This window comes from Aptenodytes forsteri, unplaced genomic scaffold (assembly GCF_000699145.1).
Source record: "Aptenodytes forsteri isolate BGI_AS27 unplaced genomic scaffold, ASM69914v1 Scaffold175, whole genome shotgun sequence".
Lineage (NCBI taxonomy): Eukaryota > Metazoa > Chordata > Aves > Sphenisciformes > Spheniscidae > Aptenodytes > Aptenodytes forsteri.
In genome coordinates this window covers 1,217,665-1,236,488 of record NW_008794723.1, presented here as the reverse complement: position 1 = coordinate 1,236,488, position 18,824 = coordinate 1,217,665, and the positions used below count along the sequence as shown (strand labels likewise).

General features: G+C 40.6%; 1 protein-coding gene across 1 annotated transcript in view; it reads left to right on the top strand.

Moving 5' to 3' along the window:
• The window catches only part of MFSD2B (major facilitator superfamily domain containing 2B), a 45,138-nt gene that overhangs the window by 14,963 nt on the left and 11,351 nt on the right, over positions 1–18,824 (top strand). Inside the window, exons 4-9 of the mRNA XM_009273875.1 lie at positions 102–225; positions 2,259–2,337; positions 6,326–6,495; positions 15,619–15,709; positions 15,804–15,925; positions 18,280–18,363. Coding sequence (XP_009272150.1) covers positions 102–225; positions 2,259–2,337; positions 6,326–6,495; positions 15,619–15,709; positions 15,804–15,925; positions 18,280–18,363 — 670 coding nt within the window. The remainder of the gene's footprint in view (positions 1–101; positions 226–2,258; positions 2,338–6,325; positions 6,496–15,618; positions 15,710–15,803; positions 15,926–18,279; positions 18,364–18,824) is intronic.

Sequence of the window (18,824 nt, the reverse complement as noted above, 5' to 3'; positions counted from 1 at the left end):
ACATAAAATAAATTGCATTATATTGATTATTAGCAGGAAAATTTAATGTGCTTTGCTATCATTATGTTGAGACTGTTGACATGTGTTAATCTTCTTTGCAGGATGCTGGCATGTACACCCTTCACAGTAGTGTCCTATTTTTTTATGTGGTACCTGCCTCCTTTTGTATCGGGAAGAGTTGCATGGTACCTGACTTTCTACTGCCTTTTCCAAGCACTGACCACAGTAAGTAGATTACAGGTCATGATGTTCTCAGCAGTAACTTGCTTGTTTTCTGTCTATGTTAATGCATTCAGATTTAGTAAACTGAGATTTACCAAAACCTTACATTTTATTTCAACTTCTAGTGAGTTTAAGGGATAGGCAGTGGTCCTTTTATCAAACTTTCTGCTGGTTGATGGTTTCTGCCCATGCTTTCTCTGGCAAATGACCTGCTAATTCAGACAGATTCCCTCCAGTCGCTTTTATTGGCAGTGCCCTAGATACTCAACTCATTCTTGTATAGATCCACAGAGACATTCGGATTCCTAATTCCAGTTAGACATCTAACTTCTTATAATTTCTATTTTCAGGAGCAGATTAGGAGACCAAGTAGGTTTGTGGCTGTAGTTCTGGGTGTTGTGACTCAGGCTAGAAGGCAATGAAAAGTCAGGATACCAGAGCTGAAATAGTACTGATAGTAGTCATCATGAGATTTATGCCTGGGTAGAAGAGTTTGAGCACATGAATTTTTTAATTCAGCCCAGAATTTGCAATATTTATGTAGAAGCCATCATTTCAGTGGATCCCAAAGAACTTCCTTGACACGTTCCATACTGTACATGTAGGGGTTGCATCACCCTGTTTTACCTTGTAGCCAATATCAAGGTGAAACAAGGTATGTTCCATGCAAAGCAGTATCACACAGCAGATTAGGACTGGAAGTGAGACAGCTGCATTGCGATTTGGCAGGGTGTATCCCAGCTGATTGAATTTCACTGGATCACATTTTGAAAAAGTGGTTCCCAGACATTTAAAATGTTTGTATTTCTTGTTTGACTTTGGCTTTTCTCCTGTTTACAGATCTATTGGACCTGGGAATTCTGTATTCCTGTGTTAAGCTGGAATGTTTCCCTAGGTCCTCTGTTTCCTCTGGAGAAAGATGGTCTAGAAGACATTCATAATGGCTTAAAATAATTTTCTTTCCTCTCTTTTGAAGGAAAAACACAGATTTTTCCATGGCAGAGCTTTGAAAACGTATACACTTGCCATGTCTGATGGAGGTGAACAGAAATGCATTTTGTACGAACAGAGTAGGATGTGGATTGCGAGACTTAATTTGCCTGGCTACAGATCTCTGTGGTGGTGGAAACACCACAGAGAACTTGATTGTTCAAGCAGGTTCATGTCCCACTTCCACTTCACAATAGTCTGAGAGTTTGGCCTGTATGTTGTTCCAAGATTTTAGAAGTGATTTTTACTTTAGTTCAACACTATGAGGACAGGGTCCCACTCACATCGTTACCATCCAAAAGGTGAAGCCTTTAACGTTCGATAGTTATTATCAATGGAGTACTACTGGAGACTGCAGTAAAAGTGGGGCTCATTTACCCAGCATTGCGATAAGTATTACCAGTGCATTGTTTCCACCAAGATTTTACAGCAAGGTATCAATTGCATGCTAGATACAGTGCTGTAAAAACAAACAAGCAACACTCCTCATCTACCTTTTAGTTAGTGCACGGACATAGCAATTGGGCATTTCTACCTATTCTTAACTCAAATTAAGAAGTGTGTGGCAAAATGGTGCTGAAGACAAAGTAGTTTTCACAATTATCTCCTGGAATTACATAGTGAGACAGATATTTGAAATATTTTGGGGATTTATACAGTCTTCTGGCTTGAATAAAGTGGAAAATTACATTGTCTTCATTATGGCTTTGCTTCTTGTTAGTTAGCTCAAGCTAGGAACATTATAGTCTCCTAGTGCAAAGAAAACTAGATGCTTTATAGCCTAGCTATGAAGGACGTTTTCCCAAGGAAGCTGAAGGAGCACAGCATTAAGGTAAAGTCTCTTGGTAATTTATTATTTATTATTTGTATTATGAAAGATACATTTTCCTATAATATGCTTTACAAATCAGAAAGAAAAGACAGGTCTTTGTGCTAAAAAATACAATGTTCTAAATAAGTGAATTCCAAGGTTGCATTAAACCGTTTTCCTGGATATCAAAGCATTTACCCTGACATTTCTTAAGCGATGTTCTTTCTTTGCATAGTTATTCCAAGTACCATATTCTGCCCTCACCATGTTTCTCAGCACAGACCAGAAGGAGAGAGATTCTGCAACAGCATACCGTGAGTGTGATCTGCGCTTTCTCATGTGGATTAGGGCTGAGTTTTATTTAAAATCATTCTCTATCTATAGGAAGTTCCTAAGGGTTTGTGTCCCTAAACTGGACTCTTATATGAGATTTTTAATATCTGATGAAAAATAATTTGTCTTGTCAATGCTTCCATTTTTCTAGATAAATAGGAGACATTAATGTTTTATTGTCTCACATTGTCCGATTAGCTATAAACTCTTTTCGGTTTATTGCTAGCCAGATGGAACAATAAAAATCGCTCTTACCCAAGCCAGGATAGGAAATAATGATTTCATTTAAAGGTGGTTTGTAGGGGAAAAAACAAAGTGCTGATCTTCATTAACATTCAATTAGAGAAAGCCTGAAAGTAATTTTGAGGTGGTTTTTTTTTTTAGTTTGGATTTCCTTAGGTTTATGTGTTCGTGTTATAAATTCAAATCTCGAGGCTGCTTTCTCTAAAAAAATTTCTAGAACTCATAGAACCAAGATAGTTTACCCCACCAAAAAAGGAGGGTAATTTTGTGTGCATGTTCACACCAACCGAAATCTCTCTTTTTATTTCATCTGTGTTTAATTCTAACATATACCAGGTAGTTTAAGGACAGATCTTGCTGTAGTATAACTAGCACTCTGACTGTATTAGTTAAAAGAATGAGGGCTTCCAGACCATATCTCTGGCTCTTCAACAATCAAAACCAGACAAAGTTTTTGCTTTGAAGCAAATAGATCAGACGAAAAAAGTGCAATGAAAATCTTTTCAAGATTTTGTATATAGATCATAAATTGAATGTAAGAACAGTTTCTTCCCTTCCTGCTCTCTTCTGCTCTGTTCTCATGCCTTCTTTATTATGTAACTGCTATCTCTCACGGCCACCAGCATTAAGCAAGGTAAAGAGAAAAGAGTGCTCGCATGTCACATGAAAGACTCTTCTGTCTCTTAACTTGTCCTTCAGTGTTGCTTTAGAATAACTTGTAATTTTTTTTTGTTGCATCTGTTTTCTCTTCCTGGCAAGAGCCCTTGTCTTTTCCATTAGTCCTTCTAACCCTCAACATACTTGCTTGAGTATGTTGAAAACTAGACCATAGAGGCACAATGAAATGGCCACAAGTGCTAAAAAAAAAATCATGTCAGGAATTCTAGATACAATATCCCCTGAGCAACCCAATCCCTTTCTGGCCACATGGAGCAGTTGTAATTTGCATTATCATCAACTATCTCAAGAGAACGTCTGGGCTAGCAGTCATAGGACAGGACTAAACAGCGGGAGATTCCAGTTGTGTTATATTCTTTGGCTCTGACTGTATTGTGAGTCATCTGGCCTAAATTCTAACTAAATCCATGTACCTAGTGTTTTCTATTGTCTGGTTTTATGTCTTCAGAGGCTGTGATCCAAATATATGTGCTTTCCTATCTGCTAGTCCCATGCAAGGCTTCACAGGCATGTGAAATTTGTGCTCATAAAAGTTGTTGAACTCCATGGCTGAGAGGTGTTATACGTTTATAGTGTCATTTTATTGTTCAGGAAAGGGTTTAACTTTTGAGTGTACAGCTGTTCTCTTAAGCCAAGTTAGGGTGGTGGAATGAACCATAGTTTTGAGTTTTCAACTGTTGGTATTTTTGTATATTTTGAAATTGTATTTGTTTGGAGCCAAGTTTTCTTGTAATGGTTATGATTATGTGAGAATCTCCTTTTTTTTTTTTTTTAATAACTTAAACACTTTTTTCTTGCCTCTCTTTGGGTTACATAGAGAATTTTTCTTGTTGATAGACTTTCTTGGATGCAGTCAGTTGTTCAGGCATTTCTTCAACTGTTTAAAGAAAAACAGCTGTGTAATATGAAGTGTGCTTTTAAAAAAAGGTTGGGATCAGAGGATCCATTACCCTCTACTGGAGACAAGCGGAACTGCTTGTTATAAATTTTGTCCTGCTCCTTACTGTGAATGCAAGGTAGAAATGCTGGATTCCAAAGTTGCTTTAACATAAATCCTACTTACATTCTGGGCAAAATATAACCTACTTCAAGGTATGATCTGCTTTCTGAAAGATCAGCTTTCTCGGCTAAGATGGAAAGTAATACATTATAAATTCTGAGCACACAAGAACTTTGAAATATGCCTCAGCTCTTGCTACTTCTTAGAAAATAAGGTTTCATAATGGTTGTATTTCTGTTGCCTATAATAATGCTTCTGAGTTTTATTCTATGCAAGTGCTTGGTAAAATGCAGGTGTAGAGCCCTAGGTAAAGGTTATAAAAGTGTAGGTGGTGTTTTGAATGAAAGGTGTGACTCAAGCACTGCCTTTGCAGAGTAGTCAACAGTTTGGAAGCTCTGCAAGGCCCATCTGAGACTAGACTTCAGATCAGGTTGAGGTTGGGATTTCCACCATCTGCCAGCATTTTTGTGTGTATGAACTGAACTGTAACGTTGCTAATAAGATTGGATGTGAAGTTTGGGGAAGAAGCTTTTTTTTGTACTTCCCATTGGTTTAAATTAATGTTACGTGAAGCCTCAAATTTTCCATTCAGAAGCATTCTCTGTTTGGGAGCATACTAGCAATGATTTAAATGATCCAAGTCTCCTAGGAAGCCTCTCTTTCCTTTTCCTTACTTGATCTTCCATAGCTACATACAGCCCTCGTTACTGCACTGTGTGAATACCTCGCAGTCTGTGTGCGTTGCTCTCCTGTAAGGTGGAGAAGTACTTTTATTCCTTTACAGGGATACACAAAAAGGCATGTGTCCAAGGTCACCTAGGAAGGCTGTTATAGAGCAGGGAACTTGAATAAACCTGAACCTAGGAGCTTTTGAAGCACCTGTCACTTTCCAGGGAGAGTATGATAACCACCAGGACACAACCCACTCTGGAAGCGGCCCTTCAAAATCCCCCATGGTGCGTCTGAGAAAGGAACTATGGGACCCCTGGAGCCACTGAGAGAGAATAAGTAGAAAAAAGCCTGATGTTTAGGTCAATGAGAAGAGCGTTCCCTCATAAACAGGGAGTCTTGGTCCCTGTTCCTAATCTGTTCGTGTATTCAACCCTATGTATCTTTATGCAAAATGTGTAAATCGTCTCTGGAGCTAGGACAGGAATTCAGTTTATCTCCTTGCCATGGAGTTGCTGGGTATGGCCACATTGCATGGAAACAGGAGTGGTAGGCTTGAAATCTCTCGGGGTGAGAAGGGTCTAAACCCAGATTACTCAGCACTCGCCTGTGATGGAGCTGTAACAACTAGCCTCCTTGTTGACTGATTCTGAGTACATGAAGCATGAGCTGGATGCCCATGGTTAGATCTTTGCTTTCCCAAATGGAGACTTTGGTTGTTTTTTTAGATCATCCCTTGGTCTGATAGTACTTGGAGTGTTAGTGATCTGAATCATTCTCTGAGGCTGAGGTAGCTAGTTCTGCCCGACTGTGGCCTTAGGCAGTTAAGAACAGCGTCTGCTGTTTCCAAGAGCTTTGCGGCTGTATTATTTCCAGCATAAGCCCAAGGCAAGTATCATTTTATTTTACAGTTGGAGAACCTAGAGGTCTGATCAGATAAGTGGCTTGAAAAATGTTTCACAAGTTACTGTTAAACTTGAGATGAAAAGTCTGATGTTATGGCTCCTAGTCCTGCTTTGGAAAAATGGCATTCAACATTTAAACTGTAGTTCCGCGCTGGTTCTCGAGATGAAAGGTTTCTATGTTATCCCCTTGTGGCTCTTAATCTCAGCCGTATCCATCATGCAGCTTGTATAGAAAAGGTTCTTCCATGGAGGCTTCTAAAAGCTGGTCACAAAATAGGTGACAAAACTCTCCTTGAAACTGTTCTATGACTGACCTTCCCGTTCTGCTGTTCTTGGTATTGCTTTTTCTGCTTGTTCCCTGTAAAAGAAAGTGGTTTGATGAGGTTTCTCTTCAGTGAGACAAATGAGCAAGCTTGCAGACAGTGGAGGAATTGCGTTCTCATCCTCAATGCACATTTGTGCTTCCTGCTTTAGGAATGACCATGGAAGTGCTTGGGACCTTGATTGGAGCTGCACTTCAGGGGCAGATTGTGGCCAGTGCTCATGTCTCTCATCACTGCACTGTGAATCCCCCAGTAAACACAACCGACTCCTGGCATGACACTCCCAGCTTTCCAGACCCCTCAGATCCCCTGTCTCATCAAGTAAGTATCTATGGGAGCACACTAAAATCTTAGGGAGAGGGGTGGGGGTGCTTCTGTAATACCATATCATATGACCCAGCTGGATGAGCATGAATGTGACTTCCTTGAAATCAGTAACACTGGAGCTGAGACGATGACGACCTTGTTGCAAACAAGGCTTCCCGTCTGTTGTCTTTGCAACCACTTCTCAGTGTGACAGCAGAATTACACTGAGGAGCTCCGCTGAAGATGCCAAACTGTAAAGTAGCTAGGAGGTATATGGCCATCCTATGTTTTCACTAGGGGCTGATTTACAGTTTAAAATAGAAGCTTAAAAAGAAAAACTTACTTTATCCTGCCAGGAATACTGCATCTAGTTCTGGGGTCCCCAGCACAAGAAAGACATGGACCTGTTAGAGTGGGTCCAGAGGAGGGGCACGAAAATGGTCAGAGGGTCGAAACACCTCTCCTTTGAAGAACGGCTGAGAGAGTTGGATTTGTTCAGCCTGGAGAAGAGAAGGATCCGGGGAGACCTTATTGTGGCCTTTCAATATATATAAAGAGGACTTATAAGAAAGCTGGAAAAAGACTTTTACCAAGGCCTGTAGTGACAGCTCAAGGGGCAATGGGTTTAAACTGAAAGAGGGTAGATTTAGATTGGATATAAGGAAGAAATTTTTTACGATGAGGGTGGTGAGACATTGGAACTGGTTTCCCAGAGAGGACCCCACCAAAAAAGGAGGGTAATTTTGTGTGCATGTTCACACCAACCGAAATCTCTCTTTTTATTTCATCTGTGTTTAATTCTAACATATACCAGGTAGTTTAAGGACAGATCTTGCTGTAGTATAACTAGCACTCTGACTGTATTAGTTAAAAGAATGAGGGCTTCCAGACCATATCTCTGGCTCTTCAACAATCAAAACCAGACAAAGTTTTTGCTTTGAAGCAAATAGATCAGACGAAAAAAGTGCAATGAAAATCTTTTCAAGATTTTGTATATAGATCATAAATTGAATGTAAGAACAGTTTCTTCCCTTCCTGCTCTCTTCTGCTCTGTTCTCATGCCTTCTTTATTATGTAACTGCTATCTCTCACGGCCACCAGCATTAAGCAAGGTAAAGAGAAAAGAGTGCTCGCATGTCACATGAAAGACTCTTCTGTCTCTTAACTTGTCCTTCAGTGTTGCTTTAGAATAACTTGTAATTTTTTTTTGTTGCATCTGTTTTCTCTTCCTGGCAAGAGCCCTTGTCTTTTCCATTAGTCCTTCTAAGCCTCAACATACTTGCTTGAGTATGTTGAAAACTAGACCATAGAGGCACAATGAAATGGCCACAAGTGCTAAAAAAAAAATCATGTCAGGAATTCTAGATACAATATCCCCTGAGCAACCCAATCCCTTTCTGGCCACATGGAGCAGTTGTAATTTGCATTATCATCAACTATCTCAAGAGAACGTCTGGGCTAGCAGTCATAGGACAGGACTAAACAGCGGGAGATTCCAGTTGTGTTATATTCTTTGGCTCTGACTGTATTGTGAGTCATCTGGCCTAAATTCTAACTAAATCCATGTACCTAGTGTTTTCTGTTGTCTGGTTTTATGTCTTCAGAGGCTGTGATCCAAATATATGTGCTTTCCTATCTGCTAGTCCCATGCAAGGCTTCACAGGCATGTGAAATTTGTGCTCATAAAAGTTGTTGAACTCCATGGCTGAGAGGTGTTATACGTTTATAGTGTCATTTTATTGTTCAGGAAAGGGTTTAACTTTTGAGTGTACAGCTGTTCTCTTAAGCCAAGTTAGGGTGGTGGAATGAACCATAGTTTTGAGTTTTCAACTGTTGGTATTTTTGTATATTTTGAAATTGTATTTGTTTGGAGCCAAGTTTTCTTGTAATGGTTATGATTATGTGAGAATCTCCTTTTTTTTTTTTTTTAATAACTTAAACACTTTTTTCTTGCCTCTCTTTGGGTTACATAGAGAATTTTTCTTGTTGATAGACTTTCTTGGATGCAGTCAGTTGTTCAGGCATTTCTTCAACTGTTTAAAGAAAAACAGCTGTGTAATATGAAGTGTGCTTTTAAAAAAAGGTTGGGATCAGAGGATCCATTACCCTCTACTGGAGACAAGCGGAACTGCTTGTTATAAATTTTGTCCTGCTCCTTACTGTGAATGCAAGGTAGAAATGCTGGATTCCAAAGTTGCTTTAACATAAATCCTACTTACATTCTGGGCAAAATATAACCTACTTCAAGGTATGATCTGCTTTCTGAAAGATCAGCTTTCTCGGCTAAGATGGAAAGTAATACATTATAAATTCTGAGCACACAAGAACTTTGAAATATGCCTCAGCTCTTGCTACTTCTTAGAAAATAAGGTTTCATAATGGTTGTATTTCTGTTGCCTATAATAATGCTTCTGAGTTTTATTCTATGCAAGTGCTTGGTAAAATGCAGGTGTAGAGCCCTAGGTAAAGGTTATAAAAGTGTAGGTGGTGTTTTGAATGAAAGGTGTGACTCAAGCACTGCCTTTGCAGAGTAGTCAACAGTTTGGAAGCTCTGCAAGGCCCATCTGAGACTAGACTTCAGATCAGGTTGAGGTTGGGATTTCCACCATCTGCCAGCATTTTTGTGTGTATGAACTGAACTGTAACGTTGCTAATAAGATTGGATGTGAAGTTTGGGGAAGAAGCTTTTTTTTGTACTTCCCATTGGTTTAAATTAATGTTACGTGAAGCCTCAAATTTTCCATTCAGAAGCATTCTCTGTTTGGGAGCATACTAGCAATGATTTAAATGATCCAAGTCTCCTAGGAAGCCTCTCTTTCCTTTTCCTTACTTGATCTTCCATAGCTACATACAGCCCTCGTTACTGCACTGTGTGAATACCTCGCAGTCTGTGTGCGTTGCTCTCCTGTAAGGTGGAGAAGTACTTTTATTCCTTTACAGGGATACACAAAAAGGCATGTGTCCAAGGTCACCTAGGAAGGCTGTTATAGAGCAGGGAACTTGAATAAACCTGAACCTAGGAGCTTTTGAAGCACCTGTCACTTTCCAGGGAGAGTATGATAACCACCAGGACACAACCCACTCTGGAAGCGGCCCTTCAAAATCCCCCATGGTGCGTCTGAGAAAGGAACTATGGGACCCCTGGAGCCACTGAGAGAGAATAAGTAGAAAAAAGCCTGATGTTTAGGTCAATGAGAAGAGCGTTCCCTCATAAACAGGGAGTCTTGGTCCCTGTTCCTAATCTGTTCGTGTATTCAACCCTATGTATCTTTATGCAAAATGTGTAAATCGTCTCTGGAGCTAGGACAGGAATTCAGTTTATCTCCTTGCCATGGAGTTGCTGGGTATGGCCACATTGCATGGAAACAGGAGTGGTAGGCTTGAAATCTCTCGGGGTGAGAAGGGTCTAAACCCAGATTACTCAGCACTCGCCTGTGATGGAGCTGTAACAACTAGCCTCCTTGTTGACTGATTCTGAGTACATGAAGCATGAGCTGGATGCCCATGGTTAGATCTTTGCTTTCCCAAATGGAGACTTTGGTTGTTTTTTTAGATCATCCCTTGGTCTGATAGTACTTGGAGTGTTAGTGATCTGAATCATTCTCTGAGGCTGAGGTAGCTAGTTCTGCCCGACTGTGGCCTTAGGCAGTTAAGAACAGCGTCTGCTGTTTCCAAGAGCTTTGCGGCTGTATTATTTCCAGCATAAGCCCAAGGCAAGTATCATTTTATTTTACAGTTGGAGAACCTAGAGGTCTGATCAGATAAGTGGCTTGAAAAATGTTTCACAAGTTACTGTTAAACTTGAGATGAAAAGTCTGATGTTATGGCTCCTAGTCCTGCTTTGGAAAAATGGCATTCAACATTTAAACTGTAGTTCCGCGCTGGTTCTCGAGATGAAAGGTTTCTATGTTATCCCCTTGTGGCTCTTAATCTCAGCCGTATCCATCATGCAGCTTGTATAGAAAAGGTTCTTCCATGGAGGCTTCTAAAAGCTGGTCACAAAATAGGTGACAAAACTCTCCTTGAAACTGTTCTATGACTGACCTTCCCGTTCTGCTGTTCTTGGTATTGCTTTTTCTGCTTGTTCCCTGTAAAAGAAAGTGGTTTGATGAGGTTTCTCTTCAGTGAGACAAATGAGCAAGCTTGCAGACAGTGGAGGAATTGCGTTCTCATCCTCAATGCACATTTGTGCTTCCTGCTTTAGGAATGACCATGGAAGTGCTTGGGACCTTGATTGGAGCTGCACTTCAGGGGCAGATTGTGGCCAGTGCTCATGTCTCTCATCACTGCACTGTGAATCCCCCAGTAAACACAACCGACTCCTGGCATGACACTCCCAGCTTTCCAGACCCCTCAGATCCCCTGTCTCATCAAGTAAGTATCTATGGGAGCACACTAAAATCTTAGGGAGAGGGGTGGGGGTGCTTCTGTAATACCATATCATATGACCCAGCTGGATGAGCATGAACGTGACTTCCTTGAAATCAGTAACACTGGAGCTGAGACGATGACGACCTTGTTGCAAACAAGGCTTCCCGTCTGTTGTCTTTGCAACCACTTCTCAGTGTGACAGCAGAATTACACTGAGGAGCTCCGCTGAAGATGCCAAACTGTAAAGTAGCTAGGAGGTATATGGCCATCCTATGTTTTCACTAGGGGCTGATTTACAGTTTAAAATAGAAGCTTAAAAAGAAAAACTTACTTTATCCTGCCAGGAATACTGCATCTAGTTCTGGGGTCCCCAGCACAAGAAAGACATGGACCTGTTAGAGTGGGTCCAGAGGAGGGGCACGAAAATGGTCAGAGGGTCGAAACACCTCTCCTTTGAAGAACGGCTGAGAGAGTTGGATTTGTTCAACCTGGAGAAGAGAAGGATCCGGGGAGACCTTATTGTGGCCTTTCAATATATATAAAGAGGACTTATAAGAAAGCTGGAAAAAGACTTTTACCAAGGCCTGTAGTGACAGCTCAAGGGGCAATGGGTTTAAACTGAAAGAGGGTAGATTTAGATTGGATATAAGGAAGAAATTTTTTACGATGAGGGTGGTGAGACATTGGAACTGGTTTCCCAGAGAGGTGGTGGATGCCACATCACTGGAAGTGTTCAAGGTCAGGTTGGATGGGGCTCTGAGCAACCTGATCTAGTGGAAGATGTCCCTGCCCATGGCAGGGGGGTTGGAACTAGATGAACTTTAAAGGTCCCATCCAACCCAAATAATTCTATGATTCTATGAAAAAATGGTGGCTATAGCAGGATCTTTCAGTTCAGCAACACTGCTTTTCAATGTAGTTATCACTAGGGATCTCCTGTAAAGATTAATGGCTGTTATGTGAACAAAACTGTAAGTCCTACTTGGAATCTGTATTTTTGTGAAGGTACAAAGCACTATTGAAAGTAAATGGTTGGTAACAGGCAATTAGTGGGAGCAGGGCTCAGTGGTTAACATGTGGAAAGAACCTAGAGAATCCATACTTGTTTATTTCATTTTCCACAGCAGATTTTTCCTGTAATCCTGCACAAGTAATTTAATCTCTTCATGCTTCAGTTTGCTATTTTTTTGAGAAACAGAGAAGCTTTTATATCTGGGAGGAAATCCTAAAACCCGATCCAAACCTCAGTGAACACAATTTGATAGTCTTCCATTGTTTCCAGTGGTCTTGAAACAGGCCTTGAATCAAACAATTACCTTGTGTAGTGTTTTTTTCTATGTCACTTGTGAAATCTGCAGTTTGTTGGTTCCATTTTACCAATTGCTAGATTCAGTCTTTCTTTTTCTATTTTATATTACTCTGTCAGTGCATGTACTAACTGATATATAAAATTCCCCATGAAAAAGATTCCTTGACCTGAGTCTAATCTCAGGTGCTTGGTGCAAATCAGGATGTACGTATCTGTGCTCTGCTTATTGTAGTTGAATAGCTCCTATTACCACTCTTCAGCAGCAGTAAAATCATAAGCTTAAGGCATGTTTTTATGCGTGCTTTGAATTTGCATACCCTGGCACCAGCACTGGTAGTCCAGGAAGGGGACCAACCCTTGCCTCCCCCCACTCCCAGACACTGTTCTCTGCCTATGTGCTACTTGATCCTTGGTTTTTGGCACAGGTCATTGTATGGCTTCTCAGAGAGCTGACCTGGGAAACTGCCTGGGGAGAGCTGGGCTGCTTCTGTAAGTGGCCATGCCATTTTATAGCTGTTTAAAGCGTTTTTGAAGCTGCTTGTTAGGTAACTTCTAGTGTATATTTTAAAAAGACACAGAACATCATCCTGTCTCCCTTTTTAGCTTCTAGGACAATGGCTTGATGTAGTAAACTACTGTGCTATTACAGCTCTGTGAATTGTCAAGAGGAGTAGCTTGCAAAGTTGTGGAGGAAGCTGAATTTCATTGCACAGCAGATTCCCTGTCTGAATCTGCTTTATGCCATAATCACCAACTTCCATTTCCAAATCTCTTAAATGGCTTTCAAGGAAAAAAAAATACATTATCTTTATTTATTTCCTTTCTGTCTAACCACATGTGCTTTCCTGTCCTTTTTGAGATAGGAGGGAGATGGAGAAAGAAGCTTCACAATGAGTTGAATGTCAAGTAGTTTTTTATTTTGAAAAAAATAGCAAAGATACATAGCCTAAAGTATCCAGAGTTTGTAGGTAGAAGTAGTATCTTTCATGAAGCTAGCTACTAACACTGGGAAACAATGGAAAAGTTTTTAGACACACAAACATTTTCCAGATCTGAAGAAGTCACAGTGTGACTGGAAACTTGTCTTTTTTTTTTTTTTCCCCCCGAACTATATGGGTTGATTTAATTAAAGATATTACCTTCCTCATTTCACTTCCTTATTAACAAGCAGCCATGTGTTCATTTTTTGTGAGGATTTCCTGTTTATTTGTTTTGGTCTTTGTTTTTTTCCTTCTCCCACTGTTTTGCGTGTCACCTTCTCAGGTTTTGTAGATGAGTAGTATCCCATGGTTGAGAATGGTCTGGATTATGATGTCCAACTGTTTTCCATGGGTAAGGTTCTGTTCATTCCTTGTTCTTTCCTGCCCTTTTTCCCAAAGAGCCCTCAGGCCTGGGCAGAGGCCATAGTCTGAATGAACTGCTCTGGCAACCCACCTCACTCCCTGCTACCCTGTTTTGTGAGGACCGGAATTTTTTGCCATTCACGTAACCTGGCATCAATTTGGTTGGATTATAGGAGCATGAATGGCCACTGAGCCACGTGGGGGAGCTGCTTGCATTGCATGGCAGGACACTTGCCTTTTGTTCACACCACGCACAGCAGAATACACACCTAACTACACGATCAACCGGAGATGTTGGATCTTGAATTTTGGTTGTATGACTGATGGACAGTTATAAGTTGAGGCAGGACTAGGGTCTATGAACCTGAAGTACCTCCATCAGTCTAAAAAAAGTATTTAGAAGAGGCTGAATCTTGACCGGTTCTTTTAGTGCCATTCAGGAGTATGACCCTGATCCTTTTTGTCATGAGGACTAATTCTTAGCTGCTCAAGAGCACACCTAGTTTAAAAGAAGACCTAGTGAATTATACTATTTTGCTCATTATTAAAGAAAGGAAGTGGAAGAAATGGTTATTTCTAAGCTCTCCTGAAGTTGTTACTGTAAGCTTAGGGGTGGATCTTTCCTACTGGAAACCAAGCATGGATATTGATATAGTTCATAGATGGGCTAACAAGTTTTGTTTAGAGTGAGAGAATCTCATCCGGCCTACCATGAATATCATTGATAGTTTAAGCTCAAATTACACTTAATGATGACCTGTGAAAGAAAGCATTTAATTCAGTTGCTTCAAGCACATTAACAAATAAATAGACACGAAATATAAAATTCATAATAGAGTCCTGTTACTATACTTTTTTTCAGCCCCTTCTCTCCTAGCTAGGCTGCTTTTGAGGCTGAAATTCACTCGTTTGAGTGAATTCAGGTATCTACAATACTGCAGTCTGTAGTCTGTGCAAGACATAACCAATACTATAAAAGTACTCTGTCACTTAATTTATAGCTCTGATATAAAAAACCCAAACCTTCATCCCAAATAAAGAATAGTCCTGCATTTCTTTATTTCACCGTGTCCCGTTCTGAAATGCAAATATCTTAACAAAAGCTGTTGTCATGATCGTCTATACTTACATGGTTCATCTGACTACCTTTGCATCTATACTAAGTGACTTTATATTTGGGAGTACATTCTTGTAATTTTGCATGCTTATTTACCAACTGCTTCCTAGATTTATAGTCATTTCATTTGCAACATATAACTGATAATTTAGAATTCAATTTTCCTATCAAATAATCATTATGTCATAAAGCTCTATAACCAGCACTTATTTTATCTTTGATAACACAGTATAAAATAAATTATTAAAGAATACTAAAGCAAAATAATTTTTTTAAAGCTTTATTCCAGAGCCAGTGTAATCAGAGTTAGAAACAATAAATGTGATCTGATGGTGTGGGAGGTATCCTTGAAGGCTTTGTTCCCCTGGCTAATAGGAAGCAAAGATTTCTGAATTTGCTTGAGTATTTCACTAAGCAACTGGGAAAACAAGCATGCAAGCTACCATATTCTCAAAACATGGGCATGAAAGTGTGATTTCTAAAATTCATTAGAGCCTAAAGGAAGTTTTTATTATCATTATGTATAAATGCAGTAACTGTAGTAATTATGTTTACATCAGTACTGAGGCCTTTCCCACCTAGCATGAAGATACAGATTGCAGTCTGTGTAGCTAGATCAACTGGATTTACTAAAAATTAGAATCACTCTACAGATGCTGCGTGTTTTTGATAGATGACTGTGTATGTCTATAGCTAGTCTCAACATACGCAAATTTTTAAAACGTTCAGGTTGCCAACACAGTAGCCCTTTTGTTCACAGCTTCTTTTTTTTTTTGCAAGAAATATATACTTATGTGCCCTGGATTTATCCTAAAGTAGGTGTTATTTAGAAATGAACTGCAGAAGTGAACATTTTTCAGAGAGATAAAAGACAGTTGGCTGTATGTAGATGGGCATTTCTTCATTTACGGATGACTCACCAGAAAGAGACTGAAATTTTCATAATGACTTGTCATTCTCCTGTCACAATTTCAAATATGTCTTTTTTCTTTTCAAAGGCAAGAGTTTATATGATTGCAGCAGGGGTCATAGGAGGTGTGTATCTTCTTGGAATTGTCACTCTCTTTCTTGGAGTAAAGGAAAAAGATGGTAAGACATATTTAAATATCCCTAGATTTAATAATAATTATTTTACATTCATCTGTGGAAAAGATTGTTATTTTATGTATTCTGCTCCTCTTAGATCCTTATGCCTTAAATTCAGACAGAGCAATTCCTTTTTGTAAGGGGCTTGGACTCACCATGAAGCATGGTCCGTACGTGAAGCTTACGGCTTCATTTCTTCTCATCTCGACAGCAGTTCAGGTAACTTCAGACTCTCTAAGTCTGTGTGTTGGCCTCATTCCAGTCCCAGCATGGGAGAGTCTGCGGCAGCTAAAATGCAAATAACCTTTGGCTGGCGATTGGAGGTGGTGATCTAGGGGGTGGTGCTTTCCCCTACAAATCAGTAGGGAACCAGAGTCCTTTTTTGGTGCCTGGGGTCCTGCGCGGCTGGAGATGGTTCTTTCAAACGAGAAGCGAAACCAAAGTCCTGACCATTTAAAGATGGCTTTTTTTTTCCCCCCATAAAAGGTGAGGAACTAGTCCTAGTGACCCAGATTGGGTCATTATATGTTATCCATCTACAGTACCCTGTGGTTTCAGTTGCTTAGAGAATGCTTTTTCTCTTCTCTCTGTTCTCTATAGTGTGTGCTGCTTTAAACCATTGCCCCTTTCCTTTGCATTGGTGGCTGTTCTCAGATAGTGGCTGAACTGGTTCTTATGGAGTCTTTTGTGATGGAAGGCATTAGGTCAGAGTAGGATGATGTTCAGAGGCAGGAGGTCTTACCTGTCTCAGAGCTAGATAGAGCTAATTTTCAAATGAGGACCTGCAGTTGAATGTGGCTCTCACAAAAAGATGCAATATGTCCTCCCATAGAGAAAAGCTGTAGAAAACCTTAAAGCCACTCAGTAAGAAACCCTTACTCCCCAGTCCAGCAGTCATCTTAAAGCTTGATTTTTGAGCTATGTTCAACTCAGTAAAGATGTTATTTTAATGTGAACCTGTACGTATCAGTTGAAGTTGGCTTTATTTGGAAAAGCAAATAATATTCACGTTTTTGTCAACAGACTCTTAGTCACATGAGCCATTGATCAAGTGAATATCGGGACAGAGGGCAAGAACAGGGCATGTTAAGAGAGCAGCGCTGTGTTCACCAGCAGTCCTGGTGAATTAGTAAGTTCCTTGGAAGGGCTGCGTAAAAGTCTGTTTGCCGAAGAAGCACTGAAGTTTCCTGTTGGCCTGGATTTGGGCACAATTAGTAGGCTGTCCTTTATAGTATCTGTCAGTCCTTGCTGGAAGGCCCAAGGGCGAGAAACAATAGGAGAAGCATTTCTGCTTACATCTGGGAGCTGCAGGCACTGTGAGCAACAGCAGAGACAGGGAGATGATGAAAGGTCCCTTATGGTCCAGATCCTTCCAGCATCCAATCAGTCAGTAAGGATACAGCACACATCTAGTTGCTGGCAGCCAACTACTTGCTGACAACACCCAGAGAGGAAAATACCTTCTGTCAGTCCATATCTCTTTATTTTTCTATTTGTGCAGACTGAAGGGAAGGTGCGAGGGGAGGCAGAAGCTGGAAGCTGTATTGCTCCAGTTCAGCCAGCATGAGCAACCCTTGCTATTGTTATTCAAGGAAGGGACACTGACTTCATGGAATTTAGTGAGTGGATTACTGGTGAGCAAAGGAATAGGCAGGTAAAGATGCATTGGTCATAATCCCAGAGTGTGATATTCTACATCTAAAATGAAGGCAGCATAAACTGGGACACAAGCTTGGGAAGGCTTTGGTGGCAATGGAGAAGGGATATAACTTTTATCCTAATTTGTATACAGATGATTGGCCACTTATAATCTACAAGCACACAAAGGAGCAAGAGTTGATCACACTACTGTGGCATGAGTATTAAATCCTCCTCTGTCATTCCACTTCTGCAGAATTGCTGGAGCTGGGCCTGAACCATATGCTGGTGTTCAGAACCCCCCTGAGTTCTGCAAAAGCATGGTGGCAGTGGCTTCATCTGTCATTATAATACAGGGCAGCTAGATTCTCCCATCCAATGAGTACTCAGACTTATAGAGATATCTGACCCAAAGCTATGTTCCACAGCCAAGGTTGTATACAAAACCAGCAGTTAGCTGCTTTACTACAGGAAGTTGGCATGAGTGTAATTCCAGCTGAAGAGTAACTTGTTTTGGAGTCAGAGCTTCTGGTGAAAGATTTATGGCATTGCTATGGAAAAGGAAGAGCAATTTCTTGCGGTAGTCTGCAGCTGTGGCTGTGACAACAACACAAGGCAATTGCAACATAGGGAATAAAGCCTTTAGACAGAATCCTCTCATAAGGCAGTTCCTGTTTTGGTCATTTTTATGCTGTATTAGGTGCATGGTTTACCTCTTGCTTGCCCCAATATTATTGGTGTGTTCCTCCACTGATAGCAGGAGAGTTATTGCTTCTTTAAATTGTTGCAAACGAGGGAAGAACGAGACTCCTAAATCCTACATTTAACAAATCAGTCACCAACTATGTTTGGCTAGTATGGAGTGTGACATCATTTCTGTCTTTTTTAATTTTCCTTCCTTTTTTGCTGGTCACCAAATGTCTTCAATTCAACAGCTGGAGCAGAGCAACTTTGTCCTATTCTGCACTCATGCTGCTGATCTTCGCAATCACTTCCAGTATTTGGTGGTGACCATCTTGGTGAGTTGCACTTCTCTCCCACATTTTTATTTGATAGCTGGTTCTCACTGGTTTTTTGCACAAAGTAATAGAAAACAAGAAGAGTTTTGTGTCTAGACAGAGCTGTTTAGAAGCTACACCAAGGGCTTCACCAAGGGAAAGTCCTGCCTGACCAGTGGCCTTCCCTTCTATGATGGAGTGACTACATTGGTGGACAAGGGAAGAGCTACAGATGTCATCTATCTGGACTTCTGTAAGGCCTTTGACACGGTCCCCCGCAACATCCTTCTCTCTAAACTGGAGAGGGATGGATTTGGTGGGTGGACTGTCCAGTGGATGAGGAATTGGTCAGATGGTCGCATCCAGAAGGTAGTGGTCAGCGGCTCAATGTCCAGATGGAGATTGGTGACGAGTGGCATCCCGCAGGGGTCCATATTGGGACCAGTACTGTTTAATATCTTCATCAATGCCATAGACAGTGG